Below are 20,186 nucleotides of genomic sequence, written 5' to 3'. Positions count from 1 at the left end.
GCTAGGAGTAATTCTCCCACAACTCCACAACTACTGTCGGCAAGGCGAAGGTTGTGTTAGTGCACCTAGGAGCTAGTAACGTAATTGCTTGTGGGTTGTAGATTGGGATGTGGAAGACCACGCTTGCAAACAGGCGGAACACTGCGAAACAATAGACCCAGCACACCCAACGCAGCGCTACACACGGTATATCCGATTCGGTTCCGAGCCACAAATTCGCGACAGAGCTGAGTCATCGCTGGAAGCGTCAAGCACTCGAAAAAGGAGCCCGTGATGGTAATCGGTTGGCAAATATCACTCTGGTTGGTAATATAGCAAAACACGCGCTTCTTCGTACTGTTCGCCTCACATTGTTGTGCGATACACCGTAACCGAAAGAAACCTCGACCGGGAGCTCGTTAAATTTTGCTGTTTGAGTGTGTCTTGACTGCCGGACCTAACGAGATACTGGACCGTCTGCCGGAGCACCCGTGGACGAATCGGACCTTCGGCCAATCGATCAGTGTGCATCCGCATCCATGACGTAGCAGTTCGGAAAGCAGGTCAAGTGCGAGAATGCGGGATCATTTGCGGACATTATTTATAGCCCATGCTTTGCGAAACGAACACAATGTACACATCTTCCGACGTTGGATAATTATTCCATTTTTTTATTTGCTCGTAAAATAGAAAGCTTGTTGCCGAGTAACTGTTCTCTGTTGCACTTTACTGTACAACTGTACAACTTTAATCGATCATGGTTTGCCATTACTGGCTAGCTTGACTAAGACAACTACAGCTAGAGCGCTCTGCCATGCATGAAGTTCTACAGCATAGAACTAACCACCAATCCTGGCGACAATTCAACCACCTTGCGCCTAAATTAAGGCAATGGATACTTGCAAGATTCATTACTTCAAACAACTTCAAATAATCGTTCTGCCCCTGCAGGAAGATCTTTTAAGATCACCCAATTCGTGTCGGATTTAAACAGTTCCATCCATCTCAACGCAGAGTACTAGCAAACATTCGCCAAACCAGTCGGACATCATCATTAACTCGGACCTACACATCATCTCGTACAACTGGAGGGAACTGGGACGGGGCAACAAAAATGAAAATCCTGCACCATGTGTCCAGCCACCTTGGCTCGCTTTGTCACGCTCCAACTCCTGGCAGCGCTGACGTTAACGAGCGTAGGAAAATAAGAATAATAAAAAACAAATTAAACTGCTGCTTTTCTGCAACTTCCGGTGCACCGGGTCAAGGTGTGTACACACACACACACGGGTAAGTCACCAGACCGTAAATAATGTCTGCCTCGTTTGCGTCTCTTCTTTCTGGGTGTGTGTGTGTGTGTGTGCATGTATGTCTCAAGTTTACGAGTGTATTGCTTACCTTTTGTCTTAAGCACACAGCACATGCTGCTGCTAGGAGCTGTCGGCGAGCGCTACCACGAGCAGGTTGATTACTTTTGTCTTTCTTTCAACGGTCGCCTCTTCTTCTTCTTTTTTCGGGCCAACACATGCTGCGGAAGCCCTTCTCGAAGGGTGCACACGATGTCACGACACGATAACGCTACTGCATTCCTTCTCTATTTAATGCTTGGTGCAACCTTCACTAACCGTGCTCTAAATTGCTTCTAAGCAAAGCGAGATAAGAGAAAGAGATAAGGAGAGGACGAGAGAGAGAGAGAGAGAGAGAGGGAAGTAGAGTTTAGCTGCTCCCTTTAAAAAAAAACCTCCCAGTACCATTTTGATTCGCATCCGATCCGGTCTGTGGGAAATGGGCCGAAATGTGTGGAGCGGTGTGCGCCTAACAGTAGGCAACAAGCAGCACACGAGCGGCCACTTTTGCGCCCACTGGCAGCTGCGTTTGATTTAGATTTTCGGGACCTTTTCTTTGGCTCGGTTGCGGGATGGGAGGAAAGTGGGGGAGAGAGGGAGGGAAGGTGGCAAAACCGGGACGATGTCTTTCAACTTTCGCCATGATTTATGCCTCTCCAAGGGCATCCACGGTTCGTGTGCACAGACCGCTCGCAAATGACCTTAACGGAAAAGTTATTACACAATAATGAACCGCGCCGAGTTTCCTTTTTCCGGCTGCCACCTCTTCCCACTTCTCTGGGGAACTCTTTGCCTCCGTTTCCTTACACCGCGCTCGTTCCCTTTTCTTCTCAACTTTTTTCTTCGTGAAGGATGATAGCGAGGGGTAGGTGGAGGATTAGGGGAGGCTTGAGGAAGCTTTGCTTAATCTGCTGTTTCAGCGTGTTGTTTGGGGTTGCCTTGGTGGGTTTTTTTTTCTCTTCTTCTCGCCTTTCGTCGACGCGGTTCATCACCCAACAGTACCAGCGCTCTTCAATTGCTCCGATTTGTTTTTTTTTCTTGTCCGCTCGAAGCAAGCTCCAACGGACCAAGTATCGTGACCGAAAGTTGCCAGTTTTTTTTCGCCCTCTTCGATTAAACTTCGTCTTTCCGCCACACTTAACGTGGCACGAGAAAAATATGAAAATTAGCCTGCCCCTTCGATCGGCGGCACTCAACCTGATCGTCCTCTGAAACATCTCAGCGCCATCATGTGCCAGCGTTGACCACGGTGCTCGGTTGGCGTGATTTCTTTACCGCAAACGCATAAATCACTCACAACACGCTTGAATCCCAATCGCTTGAACTTTGCAACTCGCGAAGGGGATTCCGTTTGTCAGTTTGTGTTTTTGTTTCTTCTCTCCGCTCTTGTTAGTTGCTGCTTTGCTACTACTCTTATAATATTCTGTAGTTGCTCAGCCCGCCCGCCAAAGCGAAGAATGTCTAATGAATCTTGGGCAAACGAAAGGCATCCCTTTCCCCTTTTTTTGGAAAGAGAAAAGGAAAAGTTGGTTCCGGGTTCGTACATTTCTTCTCCCGAAAAAAAAACAAACCCAAACTTGACCAAATGTTTAAAGAGGCGTACGGAAACTTTTGCCCGCAACAACAAGTCAATCGAATCGAACGAGGCGAGTTAGTGGCATGATTTACTGCCGCAATGGTGCTCAGTGGTTGCCTTGGTCTCGACCAAGAACTGGACCACTATGGGACGAAACTTGAGAACAAGTGACGTCAGATCGACTTAAACAGGCTATTTTTATTAGCTGATCAGCTAATTAAAATGTTTACTTTTACTTGAGCAAGGAGTGACTAACGTAGTTTAGATACAATGCACATAGGACAGCCTCAAGCAAATGATGTCTATGTCACCAGAGTGAATGCCAGAATCTGGATTGACTTATAGAAGATTGACATCTTCGAATCACTTTTTCCTCGTTGTGTAAGGGTGTCCAGCTTTCTGATACTAGTCCACGATTTCTGATGCATACTCCTTTTAGTAGTATCCGGGCCAGCAACTGAAAGCTTTATGTCCTACCTTCAAGTCTTGACGAGTTTGAAGAGAAGAAGAGAAAGCTAATCTTTTTGGACATGCTCTCGGTGGTAGCTTAGGGTCTCGGGAGCTAAGTCTTTCAAAGGACAGTCATGGCTTTGACAAGTCATTTTTCTAAGCCCAGCAATGATAGGGTAAGAACAGCTCAGCTCTGTCTTAAGTTACTGTAAATCCCCAGCCTCAAAATGACTCGGTTTTTGGAAAATAAAATTAAGACCTAAGAAGTAATCGCTCAAAACGAATGAGAAGAGCTCAAACATCACCACAGAGCATGATTGAGCCAAGATAAATGTTTTTACTATCCTCCTTCTTTTTGGAGCTCCTGCAAGGGTTTGAAAATGGTATCCGTCTTCCGTAAGACTTGCTCACCGGGACCAGCTCTGCCAGTATCAGTCAACGCATTGCGCGACAGCGATTTGCATTGCGAAACCGTTTTGATGTGCGCACGCTGCACTGGACGATCAAAAGCTTGCCTTCGGTTCGTGGTGGGAAGCAGCGATGCTTCTGAACAAACTGATTCCTGGAACAAACCACAGCCAGACAAACAGCGCCTTCTCTTCACGACGAACGGCCGACAGAAAAAGATCAATGATGCCGATACAGGCACTTGAAGCGCTTGAATGGGTTCAAGATTCAAACAGTTTTTTGCTCTCCCCGGCACCGAAAACCGCTTAGCTCACTTAGAGCAACACTTGACTTGACCAATACCGGTAGGAACGATTATCGTTCGATAGAGGAACAATTTTCACGTGCTCTAGCATTGATTCTGCTTGCGATTGCATTTTTCGGATGCATTTACACTGTTCGACGGACGGTTCACCCAGATGTGGCTTCTTCTTCAAACCGCATTAACTTTGGTTCGAACCGACAAAAAACCCTCTAATCCTCAAGCCACTGTTCCGTAGTAGGGTTCCAATTCCAAGAACCGAAATCAAGCTGCCGTTGTGCTTTCTAAGCTAGCACTAACAAAAATGACTTCTTCTCTTTGCTCTCGCTGAGCACTGTTTGCCGGTGGGGCGATGTTGGTGTTTTCGCACCTTCAACAAGCACACGCACACACCTAGATCGAACCTGGGTGACAGTGATGATTGGGGATGAGTTTTCTGGCAAAGCACCGGCACCGGCAGAGAAAGTAATTGGAACGAATCTGATTACTACAAATAACTATTTCATCCGAAATTCATTTCGCTTCTCTACCGTACCGAAACAAACTTACGCACACACCCGAAAAGGTTGACATTGGGCTGAAATTGGGAGACAGGAGATTGAAGTAGAAGCTACGATTGCGAATTTTCAGCTTGCCTTAAAGAGCCTTGATGCTACGGAAATGATTAGCTTTTGCGCTGATATGGGGTGTAGCAAGCCAGGAAAAAAGGCGGGAACTGCTTAAGCCTCTACACGCGGCTGTTCCGCTTTGTCCTCGCGGTGTGTGCGTGTGTTTGGCGCTTTGCATACCACGCAGGCGACACGAAACCCGGCGGGCCGAAGGAGTCTAGGCAAAGCATAAGACAGATGGCGCGCATCGCTACTGCTGCTGCTGCCGGGATGGAATTTAATTAAACTTTTGCTACATCTCGTCTCTTTGCATCTCCACACCGACGTTGCCGAACCCCTACCCACCCACCGCCCGAAACACTTTCTAGCTCGTCGATCACTTTCAACGACGGCAGCAGCACGGCGTGCCACGATTGTCGTTATTTTTGCCCGCGTTCATGCGGTCTAGCGTGGCCCGGATAGAATTTCTCGTCACAGCAAGGCAGTGACCTGGCACCATTCTTTAATTTACCCGATCTAGTCCCTCTGCCGATACATGTAGATACATGTCGCACATACTTCGACATGCACATTCCTTCTGGGCCCTGGAAGTTCAGCAGCCCGAGCCTGCCCTAAGCTCGGGGAACACTTGCGTTGGTAAAACCGTCTTGTGTGGTTTATTTTCTTTCATGTTATTCAGTTTTTTTTGTGATTATGTCAACGGGGTTGCATAGTTTTAGGCGTATCACTACACGGAACGGGTTAATGTACGGTTAGTGTGGATAAAGAAAACGGCTGTCAGTATTTAACAGTTGACCTTCAATTTGAACTTATGTATACAAAAACTAAGGCTCAACAGTCATCATTTGCGATTTGTTTTTCTTCTATGGCTCTACAATCTGAAGAAGTATGGGCCAGTGATTGAAGGCTGGCTTACTTGACTAAATTTCTCCTTAGCTAAGTGGTTGATCCTGCCTAAGGGGAAAGAGCTGCAGATGACATCTGAAGTGAATCGGAGGATTGAGAAGGTTTACACGGGAATGGAGCTTGAAGATGTCGATGTCTGTCATGTCGATTCAGAAACTTGATGATTGACATCGTCAAGGACGACCAAAACCGTGCGATACTCAGAAAGCTCCTGACAAACGCAAGAACTTTGAAAGCTCGCTTCTACTCTTGTAAGGGACCAACTAAACTAAGGAACTTGGGTTCTCCATGATCCTAAGTCGTATTGTAACATGACGATCTGCTGGGGATATTAAAAAAGTCTACCACAGCAGCCTAAGTCTTCAGACATCACTCGAGCCCATTTGCATCTTATCAATTCTTCCTCTCATTATCCCCCAGTTCCAATCACACGAGGATATTGAAAGATTCTTGCAACCTGCTACCAAGACGTGGAGAGTTCCTGAAACCAGGCATCCTGAATTCCTGAAACAGAAGCCAAATCCTCTGCCAAGCATCATAATCTCCAAAAATGGTTTGATTCCTGCACACTTCTTTCAAAGTTCCAAGAATTTCTGGTTCAATATCCAAACCTTTCGCAGAAGTTCTCCTGTGAAACGCTCTTTTTACTAACGTAAGCACCATAAAACATTTTCAAGCAAATCGTAATTAGCTTGCATAATGTTAGGCGTATTATTTGACGGTTTACCAGCCTTGAAGTATGCAACCCCGCCTGCCAGAGGCAAACTCTTTTTACGAACCTTTTACTGTTTATTCTACTTAAAAAGCTCCAACTGCTTTTTCACTGTCTGTCAGCGTTCCCGAGTTGCATCACATCACTCGACTCGAGCAAGCGTTTTTTGTGTGCTCTTCTGACACTGTTCTTCTCAGCATCCTGTATGCATTAGCATCACAATCGTTCTCAACGGCTTCCCAAGATACAAAAAGGTGCCTTGCAAAATCGATTGAAGGTGCATCACCTTCAGAAGGCAAAAAAATTGTTTCCCTCCCAAACAGCAGCAGCTGCAGTGAGCTGGACGCTTTTTGCTCGCCGTCTCACACCGCCGTACAGTCAATCGACGCTTGACGCACCGATTTGCAACTTCCGCCCGGACGTTCGCGCGAGACCCCCATTGCCAGGGCCTTGGCTAAAGTATGCGAACGAACCAAATATTTGCTACCCAGGACCCGGGTTGCATATCTAAGTGCCGGCTCACACGGTACGGTCGGGCCGCGCATTTGCTCGGTGCAACCTTCGGGTACCGGGTTCCGGAGCGGAAATGTAACGATTTTGTGTGGTCGTTGATAATTTATGGAAATGTGTGCCCGCTCGCAAAAAGCGCCGGCAAAGCTTGGCACTGAAACTAGGTCACTACCGGAAGCTGCAGATGAGGTTTTAGGGTTGCCTGGCTTGCCGTGCCCAGGTGACACGCGTTGCTTAAAACCGGCCGAACAAGCTGCTTAGAAAGTTGGTCTTGGCACGAAAAATTGTGTAACTATGGACAGCATTTTTCATTAAAAGTATTTTCATTAAAACGCCTTGAGGTATGCAGAGCGCGAGGCAAAAATCAAATATTACACTGATATAAATAATTCGAACAGCGGACTTTGGACTGTGACTGGGTGATGCCGGGTTTTTTGCGAAAAACCGGTAAAGTGTGTCGAGTGGTAAGAGAAGCATGATGGCCGACCGGAATCGATGCGGACAGCCAACTTTTAGGCGTGCGTCCTTGCTGCCGTAACCTTCACCGACAGCCCAAGTGGCCCGAGTGTACCAGAGGCCAATGTCGTTAGTGTTTCTTTGCTTTGGAGCAGTAGCTCACTCGAATCTCATCTCTTCTTCCTTACACCCTAAACCACCCCTCCCCCCCCTCCTTTCACCGCCTTCCCTCTTGCTCTTTCTCACATGGAATCTGTTAGAACAGAACTGGATTTGATCTTTTGAAATGGAAATTACCTACAACTTAAATTGAGACTGCTTGCCAGCTCGGCCAGTTCTCCCGCAAACGCTCCGATCCGGCTCCTCAAGTCAAGCCGTGTGGTCAATCGTCGTCCAGCTTTGGCTTTGCCCTGAGAAGTAACGATATTTCGGTGGCCTTGTTTGCACTGCGCACGAATCAACGCAGCAGGAATGCACAGCGTGCAGTGTGCTAGAAAACCGTAAATGGTATTCTAATGTATGCCTTTTGGGAGAAACACTGAGCAGCGACATGCAAAAGAGCACGTGCTCACTTCTCACCAAACGTTCGTGCCCTCCAGTACACCGGTCGATGTTCCTTTTTGGAATTCGCCAAAACCCATTCGCCCGGTAAGGTGTCGAATGAGCTCAAGGTCTTTTAAAATATTTCTTCGTCCCCTTGGGAAGAATACAGTTGCTTAAAACGTACATGATATTGCGATGAATGTGAAGTGAGATCAATGAAGTTCTTTATACCACAATCACTTGAAATATACAGTGAGAGCTATGAAATGGACAAGATGGCTTGCTCTCAGTCAACTGATGAAGTACTACAAGTTTCAGGCGACATATGTCAATTGATTTGCTTTTAATTGTAGAATAGCTTTCTGGTGTCTGGTTGCTCAAATACCTTAACTGGAGCTATCCAGAGACCTCAAATAATTCAGGAAGTTGGGAGACCCATTAATTGTAGACCAGGACCTCCCGAGGTCTGTGCCAGATATTCTGCGCTTCCGGTCTAATTCTAAGATTCTAATGACTAGCTTGTATGAGGGACCTTACTGAAAGTATCTCCATGAAATCCTGATAAAAATATCTTTGGAACTTTGGAGTTGATGGAACTAGATTGAAACATTAATGTTTGTAACTGAATTAGACTATAGACTTCCCATTATTCAGGCGAAGTCCTCCGGAACGCTTTCTCAGAAATTCACTACTCCTGGTAAGAAGCAGCGTTCGTTGCTGGGTTGAACCTTGGTTCTAAGGAAGTATCTTCCTCTCTTTCTCCTGCCCTCTCTCACTCTCTTGCTCTATTTCTTCCTCCGATTCTGACGAGTGTAACTCTAAGGATCTGTTTTTGTTGGGGAAATAATTCAATCTATAATAATAATAAATCATAACTACCTTCTTTGTGGTGTAGACGCCAAAAACAAAATGAGCAAACTAATTGATGTACTGGCCAATTCATTCCATCACGAAGCATTCGAACCAGTAAAGATCAATCATTTACAGCTTTCATACTCTACTCCGACAAAACCTCCATCGTAGCCAACCGCAAGGCAATGATGCGAGATTTTTTTTTTTGTTTCCACCATCCATTCAATTAACAACTTCACCAATACTCAGCGGTTCCGGTACGCTTCCGGTGCAATAAAGTAATTCAACACGCGGCAGTACTGCCCTTTTTATTCTCCCAGCCAGTGCCAGACAGTTGTAATCGTTCAATTTAAACGGTGCAATAAAGTTCAAGTAAGATGCGAATGAAATACTGGTCCCTGGTCCCTTTCGCGGAAAGCCCTGGACTAAGGAGACACCCAGTCCAGCCCTAGCGCTGTTATTCGTTGGCAATGAATCGTAATTACTGTCCCGCGTGTACTTCACAGCTCTCACACACACACACACACACACACACACACAACTACCCTTCTTTTAGGAGGGCCGGGTAAAGTAGAGGGAGAGAGAGAAAGAGAAAGGATAGAGCGCGAACATAATGCCTTCTCTCAAGCACAGCTTCGAGAAGACTGTCCGTGCGATGCCATTTTGTCTTTTTTCCCCTCAGTTTCCGGCACGCAGCTTTTTACGAGCTTGGCAATAATCGGTTGGCACTTGGTGAAACACAATTGTCCTTCAGGTTGTTCGTTGGGCCAATGCTAATTTCCGCCACTTTTATGCTCCAGCGCGGGAAGTATTCGGGCACGAGCACTCGACTATTGCCCCATAGACGCGAGAGCAGCCGAGGATTTGGGTGTGTGGGTGGTGGGGTTGAAAGTGGGAGAGGTCGAAGAATATTGTGCCCTAAGCACATCCTCAATCATCACAGCGAAACCGGTTCCCTCGGTACAATACAACCGGCGGCAAACCAACACAGGCGTATGGTGGAATTTAATTTTATTTGCGTATTTACGATTTGCATAGCCGTCTTGCAGGCGCTCGGGTGTTTCGGGTGTTCTTTCGCGAGATCTCCGCTAGACGTTGCTTTGGTTTTTTTTAAGTCGGAATCTCAACACACACACACACACAACGATACTCAAGCCAAGCCTACATCCCTTAGCTTTTGGTCCACATTTATTTTTAGCCCCAGTCTTCACGGACAGTTCTAGACTGGTGTGAACATAGGAAGATACGAAGCGGATGGCGGGAGGGATGGTAAGGAGTAACCCACGCCCCCTTCCCCTCTCCCACCAAACCCAGCTGACTTTTGCGTGTGAAAGCCGTACCAGCTGGCAAATTCAATATCCATCTTCATCTGGCGGAAGCAATCACCATCGTTCTCGTCTGCACACACGGCGAAGACGCCAATTTTCAGAACACGACTTTGGTCTTTCGAGTGTATAAGTGTGAGTGTGTGTTTGTACGTGTATGCAGCACATTAGCACGGACACCACATGCTGGTGCAATATCGTTGCGCCACTTATGCGCCTAGCCATTACACCCGTCCGGTGGCCGTGCCGGACAACGCACAACTTTCCACTCCAACAAGGACTCCAACAATGCTGGCTGGATACACTGTGTGTGTGTGTGTGTGTGTGCTTGTGGTGGCATCTTGTACCAGCCGTGGACTTTGGGCCTCCCAAAAAATGATTTCTCTTTTTTGTTTGTTCGAGCTCGTCCCCGTGAACTTCACTAAGCAACAGAGAAAAAAAAGTCTGAACAAAGAATACGAAGAACTCCGGGAGTCTTGACAAGAGAATGAAGCTGGCTGGCCCGGGCACGGAACACTCTAACTGATCTCGCTTCCCATTCTACACAATTTTCCGCTGTATGGTGGCGTGCGACAACAGCCGGATGTTTGCTTTTATTTTGTCATAAACTTCACTCACCGCCGGTGGAATTTTAGTGGGAAGAAGAGGGTGGGAGGAAGAAGAGTTGCCAGCAACTGGAGATGGTGTGGCGAAGCGATGTGCGGAACCAAAAACAAGAGTTCCAACACCAACAGCGGTGTAACAGCAAGGCGGAAGTAAAACAACACGAGCGGCGCTGGTTTGGGCCACCCTGGATGCGTGATGTATAACTTTAGGCGTCACAGTCCCCTGTGCCACGAGTCTCGAGATGACAGAAATAGGAACCGTCAAGGTAACTGTGTGTGTGTGTGTGTGTGTGTGTGTTACTTTTTTCAGAGACCAGAATACAGAGATTGATGAAGAAATTCTCCCGCACTTAAGGATACGCCGTGAAGGCTAACACCCTCGGTGGGAGCTGTCTGGATGGTGATGGCTTGCCGTACCGTACGACTGCCTACGATTGTCAAAGCGACCTCCGCTCTTTCTTGTTTTGTATGCTGGGAATATTGAATTCTGTGCTTCGGCGAAACGAAAGGGCTCGTAGCTTCCAGGTGGTGTGGGTAAAAAGTTCTCGCCTTCCACAACGCTTGGTCCCTGCCGGGCTTGTTTCACTCGTCCTGTTTACAAGCGGCTATGGTTGAACTTGGCCCGGTTTTTTGGACAACATCCACCCAATCACGTATCCAATTGGCGAACGTTTTGTGAGCTTCAGGTCCCAGTTTTACTGCCTGCTTTCATATTTGGCCAACTTTTTTTTTCGTCCACCTTTATTGTTCCTTGTTCTGGCGATAAGCCCAAGGGAAGGACTAGCGCAAGTTCGTACAGAGGACTTTTACGGTCCTCACCATCACATAGTTGGCACTTGCAATGGGCTCTATGTAATGGTGTTTGACACATGCCTTTACGGCAAGGTGGCCGTAATGCGCTGCCAACAGACATCGCTTCTGTATTGTGTCAGCATCAGCCCAAAAAGCTCCGCACAGTGTGTCAACAGTGGCAAAAAGTGCTCGAAAACTTGCTGCAAGCATTTACTGTTTGCATCACAATTACCCGAGTGGTAGGCTGATCCCGAGTTCTCTCGTTTAAGATCGAATTTTCAAACCGTTTTTGGGGCATCTTTTGCCCGGATTCCTGGTACTGACAGCTACCCTCTTTGTGAGCCAGTGTTCCTTCCTATCGCCACTTGAAATCCTGACTCTTCAAAAACGGTCGCGCACAAGGTTGAACTCTAACCTAGAATCACCAGAATCTGGAGAAGTGGAAAAAAGAGAACTGCTCAATTCTGTGGCTGCCAATAGCAGCATCGTTTGCTGGCACCAGTTTCAAAATTGAATTCGCTTTCGTGTGGTGATCAATCTGCAGCATGTTTCAAAAATCCACCACGAGTGACGAGAATCTACACAGAGCTGCAAAGCTCAAATTGTTCTGATACAATCACACTACAATGAATGTCTCTGCAATATGTGTGGATGTTTTTTTTTTTTTCATTTTGTTAGCTTTATTTGGGAAAGTGTTCCCAGATATTCAAATGCGGGCGTGCCTATCAGCGAGAACTGCACTCTTGACTCCCTGCAAATGTATGCAATCCTCGTCGAAGTTGCGTGCGAATGTGGCGAAGTGAGCCATGAAGGTTTTTTGTTCAACGCCTACAAGTATGCAATCAATATTTTTATCACCACTATTATACTTGTTGGGAGATGCGTTTTTTTTCTGGAGAGACACTTCACGAATCTAGTCCAATCGTAACGTAATTCAGCATCCAGCAGGCTGTTGTTTGTCACGCTTGTCGCTCTGGGCTGTTCCCTCTGAGCTCATCAAGAATCTTTAGTGTACATCAGTCTAAACTAGGCGCCGTTTGCGTTGGACTTTTCAAGCCTTAAACAGCGTGTCGATTAAGACACTACATTAAGAGTCCGTCCCTGCCCAGTACCAGACGTGCAGTAGCCGCCATGTTAACGAGGCTCGTATTCTACCTATTCCACCAAAAGAAAGCTCTGAGCTGCATCGGTCCAACCGGTAGTACAGCTATTCGGCAACAGGCCTTGCCCTTGCCCAAGACTCCACAAAAGCCGAAGTATACTCATAATGAAATTACGCAAACTAAAGTGCTAGAACATGGTGTGCATTTACCTACACACCACCGAGCTCACGTTACTCTGCTGCGGCCAGATGTCCTCTCGACGTCTGGACGCTTAATGGATGTTGATCATCGTTGAGTGAGGCGAGCGAGAGTGAGAGCGAAAGCTTCACCACAGCTTTCAGGGTTTCGTGTCCCATGGATGCGGTCTTGGTCCTTTTACCATCGCCCGCGATTCCCAAACCGATACCCCGACCGGCTCAGAGCAGGTGGGTCGAGAGATGTCAAGGCGGAGGTCCTAGCGGCTGTTCTGCCATGCAAACACAGATCAAGCGTCACAACCAAAAGGGGGATCGGCTCGGGAGACATGCAGCAATGCGGGTGGGGCAGCTAAGCAAATCCCGGTGCGACAAATGTTTACCCAGCAACACCTCGCCGAACGGGGGTTTCTGCTGCAGGTGCGCATTATTAGTTGCACAAGTCGTCTGCCGGGCGCGTGTCCTCCCGAATGTACGGCGCCGACTTCCCGGCTATTTGCTGACACTTTGCGGTCTGTGATGAAGTTTTGCTCCGATCTAATTGAATCGCTCGCTCGTGATTGTTCCATCCCCGGGTTTTGGGGTGCTTGATTGAGACGCGAACCGGTAAATGGTAAATGCATTCCGTATTTAGACTGGGGAGGTTCTGGTCAAAGTTTGTGTCGCGTGTAGCTTTCCAATTACCAATTGTCGTGCCGTAATGCGGGAATGAGAAGTGAGATGCACCATCTGTTGAATCCGTCAATACCGTCGGATGTATCCTTCATCACGTTCCGTGACGTGCGGTGCATACGGTACCACTCATTTCATTAGCAACGAGCGCCGTAAAGTATGCAATCCGCTTAACGCAATCGCTAGAAGATGTTTCGCCATTCGCAAAACTGGCAACAAACTGCCGGTGACATTTTGAACTGCTTTGCAAACATCGGTATTTCGCAACAACAACGACGAAAAAACTTACCCCGGATATTATGCGAACAATGTGCGAGACCGATTGATACTTCGTTTTGCCTTCTTTCTTCACAGCAAAATCACAAAGCGCACACAATACCGGGAAAAGGTACCGAGAAATGTCGCCTGCATAAATGGATTGCATTTCCATTTTATATTTCCAATGTGTACGCCCACCTTTGCTTGAGTGCATCTTCGTTGAGTGCAATCGATTGACTTGGTGCTCCGTGCCCGTCATCTGTCAAACACGTTCGTGTAAAGCTTCAACCGAACCAAACCGTAAAAGCTCCCTCCAAGGTACCTGTGTCAGTGTCTATCATCAGTTGTGCATGCCGTCCCGACATCAGCGAGCCATTTTTTTGTTGTTATTATTATTTTTGCCTACTTCACCTCCACTCAAGTCACGCCCGGATGCCCCGATCACAGTCGTGCCTTGCCAGGCCCCTCTGCATGGCTACAATAACGCCAGCAGACGACGGCGTCCTCAGCGAAATGGCCACCAGCCGCAAAAAGAAGCCGCTAAGCGTGAGAAAACATAGAAAAGTGCTTAGGTGCATCAGCTTTTGAGGTTTTTCAATACCGGCATAATCGGTGTGCCGGGTTGCTCGGGGTGTCAGGCACACGTCCGCTCAGTACGCATTATCTGCCTTCACACGGTTTCTGGTCGAGCTCTGGTAGTTGATGAATCCCCAAATGGGTGAACTTTATTTTGGAAGCTTCTCGTCGTACTTTGCACACCTCAACAAGCCCCAAGACCTTGCTTGATGCTGTCGTGAGAGGAAAACAGGCCGGAAAAGCCGACGAAAAATGCACTTCACACCATCACCGCCAGTAGATAAACTTTGCCAGCTGCCACGGGGACTTTTTCCCGGCTGTCCCGGTGCTGCTGGTCTATCAATGATTATTCAATCGGAAAGGATTTATTGAATGTCAAGCAGCCGCAGCCGTCAAGTGTGCCCGGGCTCGGTGTGTTTGCTTTTCCGACCGTTTCAGCCTCTCTCCGCGTGTGTGTGTGTGTGTGCGCTTTGTTTTTACTTTCAACAAACCGTCTCCTGCCTGCGAACCGTTGCTGCACCGGCACGACCGACCGTCAAAACACTTGACAGCATGCCGGCGATTTACATATCCTTCCTGCTCGAAATATTTGGGCAATACCAGAATTGACGTCAACGGCGCTCCGTTCGGCAAACTCCCACAGAAAGCCGCGCGCCTGAATGGTGTGCGAATTTTAATGTGCTATTTATTCATCTCCAGCTAGATGGTAGTGCGCGTCATCTCTGTGAGCAGTAGTGTCGCCTTAGGGGCGTAAAGTATATTGGGTCGATTTTTTTTATTAAAGTTGAACTAACTGATCCACAGTTTGAAGAACTTGAGGTTGCCCGACATTATTCTTGCTGTAAGACCCACTGTAGTGCCCTCATCAACTACGGCTATGCCCTCACTACGAGACAACTCTTTGATCATCTCAAGCGCTAAAGTAGCAATACGGCCAGGCCGTTCTTTATGAATAAAAAAAAAAAAGCGCTAAAGTTCTCATCTGAAGAATCAGTCTCATATATTTATAGTATGAGTTTTAGGAGTCGTCCATTTCTTCCGTAATCCGCACCAAACGATCTCTGACTAGCTCTACTCCACCTCGCTGATCCACCTCACTGAAGGTAACTCTGCCTGTCCAAAGTAGATCTTTGAGGACTTCACCCAGAGTAAAAGTTGAGATCTCACAGCTGATGTTAGAAAGCAGTTGTTTAGTGTTCTTCAGCAATACAAAAATCCCTGTCCGTGAGTGATAATATCTTCAGACTTAAAAAAAATATTTGCAGGAAGAGAACGCCTTTGAAATATCTCTTACCTATATTGAGAACCATTCTAATAAGCTTAATGAGCTTGAATAAGAGGATCACTCCGACATCCGATTACCTTTCTCTTACTCCGCATAATTACTTTTAGCGGCAGCATCACCTTAAGACTTGAACAGAAATTGATGTTTCGTGTCTAAAGGCTCCCTCAGTTAGCCAACAACAATTTCACCAACGTAAAAGCTAGTCAATGCTGGTCAAACTAACATCACCAAGCCAACATTCTCATAATGTTCACGGCGAGAGAACCCATCCATAATGAATGCTTCCTCGACAATATCCTCTTATTTAATGCAAGCCGCCCACCATCCTCACGCCGGAGCCTATGCTGAAGGTGTTATTTTAATAATTTATCCATCCATACCTAGCCAGCGTGTTTTACAAACTCCTTTTCCTTACTTTATGTCTCACTCTACTTTCATTACATTTGCAGGTGTGCATCGTGCAGAAGAAAGACAGCGGCAACCTGTTCGCGATGAAGTACGTTAGCCGAAACGTGTGCATCGGCCGTGGTGCACTCGGCGGTGTCCTGAAGGAGGTGGAACTGCTCGCCTCCCTGGAGCATCCGTTTCTCGTCAACCTATGGTTCTCGTTCCAAGGTAACGTATCCTGACCCAACCACGAGACGCTTCCATCACGTGGCGACTAGTTGTGTAAAGCCATCCATTTCGAAGGTCAACTCGCGACGTGTGTTTGTATGTGCGACTTCCTACCATCAAGTGTACGTGAACCGGTATGGCCCCACTCACACACACATACGTGAATACCCAGCTTGCGTCCATAATCCACAGTAACCGGAAAAGGATTAACGAAGCTTCCGCGTGCAGCCCCATCGCAAGCTTAATAGTTGCAGTTTATTTAACTTCAGCCTCTCTCTTTCTCTCTCTCGCTCTTGTCAGATCTCTCGCTGGACACACACACACTACCAGCAGCTACACTGCCTGACACGCAACGCTTTAATGTTTCTTCTTCCCTCTTTTGTTTACATCCGTCTGCATCAACAAGACCACCACCGGGTTTATCAGACCCGGTGCATCTCGCTGCAACTGACAGCTGTGTATGGGTTGCCGTATATTCTATTTACTCCCTCCACCATTTTAATGGTTCCCTTTTCTTCCGGCCCAATTATGCTTTGGATGGGGAGCCTTTCTCAGAAACTGGGATATCCCTGGATCCTTGGCTGCAACATGCAATCTTAAACTTTTGATGTATTTTAAGCCTCTACCTGTGTGCGGCAGATTAGTACGGTTACGTATTTAGCTGCTTGAAAACCTTTTATAGTACGGATGCTTATTTTTATCACACATTTTAAATTTCATGATACGTACAGTGAAGGAAAATGGAGCACTGAACACTTTAAACTTGAAGAGTTACTCGAATTTGGGCAGAACTAGCATGAATATGTCTTCCAACATCTCCCAACCTAAGAAAAAAAATTTAAAAAACGGTTCCAAAATGGCCGAGACAGAAGATTGCAGATAGTCCAATATCTCTTCTTCTCGGTACAGTCACGATTGAGCACGTCGTTGATATATTGAGAAGTTGCCAATCTTTTTCTAGAAAACTTGGATCCCAGTTATGCATTTCATCAGTCTAGGCTGTATTCAATCTCCGTTTGGTTTATCTCTACTTCAACGAGCTCACTGCCGAATAGGTCGCCGATAAGCACTTGGTCTGATATCCATGTATGTATTCTTCCGGCTTTGACCACCAATCCGAACATCTGCAACACGGAACAGCTTAGCTAGCTCTTAATGTCTAGCCCTGCCCTTAGAGGACTACCGGATGTCTTCTAGATCACAAAAGTTGGTGGATCCCGTAGTAGGCACGATCTCTGGCCTTTCGGATAGGTTGTTTCGATTCTGCACCAAGGAAGTAGCACTCCTCTACCACCTCGCAATGTTTGCCGTCAAAGTGGGCTCTACCACGATCACAAGCTTCCAGTAAACTAGTTCTTTGACTTCGTCGTTTTGATCCTCACATCAATCCTAAGAGCCTCATCTGCTCTGACTTCAGACATAAATTCAAGAATATTTTTGAATAGTATTTGTGACATCAATCGAGTTGTCAAAGGCGCCAAATTTTTGCCTTCGCAAAGTGTAGAAAATATTCAACATTCAAACTGTTCCAATTTCCACTTGAGTCACTGTTTTTCTTTATTTATTCATAGTTTTTTTTCTCTCCACGAAACATAACTATTCCCATCTGTATAGGTGAATAGCTGCTAGTTTCGCTTGAAGTTATTTATGTCTCGTTACTACCTTTCCCGTTTTTTGTTTCATTACGACTGGTGCTGAAAATGTCCAGCCGTGGTGTATACGATCAGCAGTCGGTGAACAAAATGCAGCAATAAAAGTTCAACACAGCGACATTGACAACGTTTCACTTTTTCTCCCGTTGTGTTCGGCTGGTTTCACTGTTAACTAATAAATCGCAACCCGGTTAGCTCGTGTACCAGTGGAAATGGCACTGTTAACAACGTTTAATTTTTTCCCCGATTTGCTCTCTCATTCTCGCTCTCTCTCTCACTCCTGCTCTACATCTACGTCCTATCTCTATATCTCTCTCTTTCTCCCTTGTATCCACAGATGAAGAGGATTTGTTCATGGTTTGTGATTTGTTGGCCGGTGGCGACTTACGGTATCATTTGCAGCACCAGGTAAGAGGAAAACAAATAAGCAGCTCGGAAAGAAAAACGAGCCAGTCGCGGCAACAGCTGAACGTAAAAATTACATTTCATTTGCTGACCGGTTGTTGGACCATCCTTTTTCCTCCCCCTTTCCTTCTTTGTTTCCTTCCAATGTTGATTTGAATTTGTGTTTTTTTTTTTGTAGGTGGAATTTTCGGAGGCCGGTGTGAGCTTGCTGGTTTGTGAGCTTGGTTCCGCGCTGGATTATCTACAGAAGCAGCGAGTGGTGCACAGGTAAGCCGTACCGTAATACATCGCCGAAACCACGGCCAACAAAAAGGGTAGTCATTTGTTTTTTTTTCCTTTCCTCTTCGTTTTTGTTTCCCATTCACTTCCATCACATCCCTGGGTGAACTTTTAGAATTGTGTTGCAAAAAGAATCCTTACTGCATTAAAACCAACCGAGAAGCACCATTCAAGCCGAACAATCTTACCGGATTCGAAATTTAATTAGTTTTTCTCGGATTTTCTGTTTTCTTTTGTTTCTGTGCAAGGTTTTTTTTAACGACAATATTACATTTCTCGGCTACAAAGTTTTCAGCAGTCTCATCACTAAAACATGCAACATTGTTTTACAAAATGAGCAATTTGTGGGGTTGCCCACCAGCTTCAGATGGATATGGATTAGAGTGGGTGAATGTCACTTACAAGATATTCTCCCTTATACTGCAGGATTGGCTTGTTCCATCAACTGGAGAGGATCATTTGAGAGCATTACGAAATGGCAAGCTCAACCACTGACCTGATTTCCAATTTTTGGTGAAAATGGCAGGACAGCAGCTAGATTTTTAAGAGCCACATATGACAGCATACGACGCAACGAGCTCTTTTGGAGGTCTGGAGAAGCCTACCAGACTTGTATCTACTATTACCTTCAAGGATCTACGCCAGGGAGAAGGACTCTTAGATCTGATCTAAGATCTTTTTCTTGTATCGAGCAACACTTCTCAAGATTTTAAAGTATTTTGCACTTTAAAGTTTCTTTATCGTCTGTATCGTGTCTACCTAACCACCTTCCGAAGGAAATATTCAAAAAAAAAATTGGAAGAAACGCCGAACCAAAAAAGCTAATAGTTGGACAGAAATTGAAAGCAGGGTGGCAAAGAAAAAGTTTAAGAGTGTGAACATGCTGGCGCTGCATGTGACACATCCTTTGTGGTTCGTGTAAACACCCACTTAAGAACGCACACACACACGTAACCACCGGCAGGGATTCTTCGGTGTTCCGTAAAGGATCCGGTACGTCGTGTAAATCACCACCACCCAGTAGGAAGTTAAACAATTTTGCTCGACGGACGCTCCGGCAAAACCGTTTTAGATCTCAAACATGTCACTCACACCAGCAACACACATACACACACTCATGTCGACAAAATCGCTTATTTCCTCCCGGTTTCTTGAGCCGCAGCCCATGGGCCCGTAATCCTTTACCGTGGTGTGCATTGCCTAATGTTGACATATTACATTTTTCATTACAAATTGAATCATGTTCACTGTTTCTAGCGAGCATTTCCTCGCTCTCTATCCCTCTCCTGCTCTTCGCTCGTGCATCATACCCGCAAGCAAGTTTGTCCAAAAGGTTCCACGCCAAACGGGAACCGGAAAACCGTACGAACAAAGGACGTGTGAGGCGGGGAGTAAGGAGAGGGAGGAAAGAGGAATGCTAGCCACACACAAAAACAAACCCCCCATTTCCTTTCGGTTGGGTAAAGGATAATCGACGGGGAGCATAAATGAAATCCGTCGCTTCCGTTGGCATATTTACCGGGCTTTATGAATATTTCATTTGGCACGTATTATTCACCTTTTCTTCTACGTTCTTTTTTTTATTTATTGGTGATGTGCGCTCGCCTACCACGCCACGCCATTAGCTTTCTCCGTTTATGGACCGTTACGGTCGCAAACTCACGTACGTGGCATCAGCAGCGTGGTGACGCGGATATATGCAAAAACAAAGAGAAATAACATTTGTGTCACTTTTCGCTACCGTTGCCTGGCATTGATGGTCGAGCGTGTGCGTTCGC

The 20,186-nt window shown here is 46.4% G+C and overlaps 1 protein-coding gene and 1 long non-coding RNA gene across 4 annotated transcripts in view; one reads left to right on the top strand and one right to left on the bottom strand.

Moving 5' to 3' along the window:
- LOC118502844 (serine/threonine-protein kinase 32A) overlaps window positions 1-20,186 on the top strand; it is a 54,032-nt gene that overhangs the window by 14,268 nt on the left and 19,578 nt on the right. For all 3 annotated transcript variants that reach the window (XM_036035558.1, XM_036035549.1, XM_036035540.1), the window contains 3 exons: window positions 15,907-16,072; window positions 18,062-18,132; window positions 18,308-18,396. In XM_036035558.1, the coding sequence (XP_035891451.1) occupies window positions 15,907-16,072; window positions 18,062-18,132; window positions 18,308-18,396 (326 nt within the window). The remainder of the gene's footprint in view (window positions 1-15,906; window positions 16,073-18,061; window positions 18,133-18,307; window positions 18,397-20,186) is intronic.
- On the bottom strand, window positions 985-16,719 carry LOC118502858. The gene is made up of 3 exons (XR_004905093.1): window positions 16,205-16,719; window positions 1,124-1,128; window positions 985-997 (listed from the first exon to the last, which is right to left on the bottom strand). It is a non-coding gene; the product is annotated as an uncharacterized LOC118502858 (long non-coding RNA).

Source organism: Anopheles stephensi, chromosome X, assembly GCF_013141755.1.
Source record: "Anopheles stephensi strain Indian chromosome X, UCI_ANSTEP_V1.0, whole genome shotgun sequence".
Classification (NCBI taxonomy): Eukaryota; Metazoa; Arthropoda; class Insecta; order Diptera; family Culicidae; genus Anopheles; species Anopheles stephensi.
The sequence above is the reverse complement of the archived record's forward strand: the minus strand, read 5'-3'. Positions and strand labels throughout refer to the sequence as shown.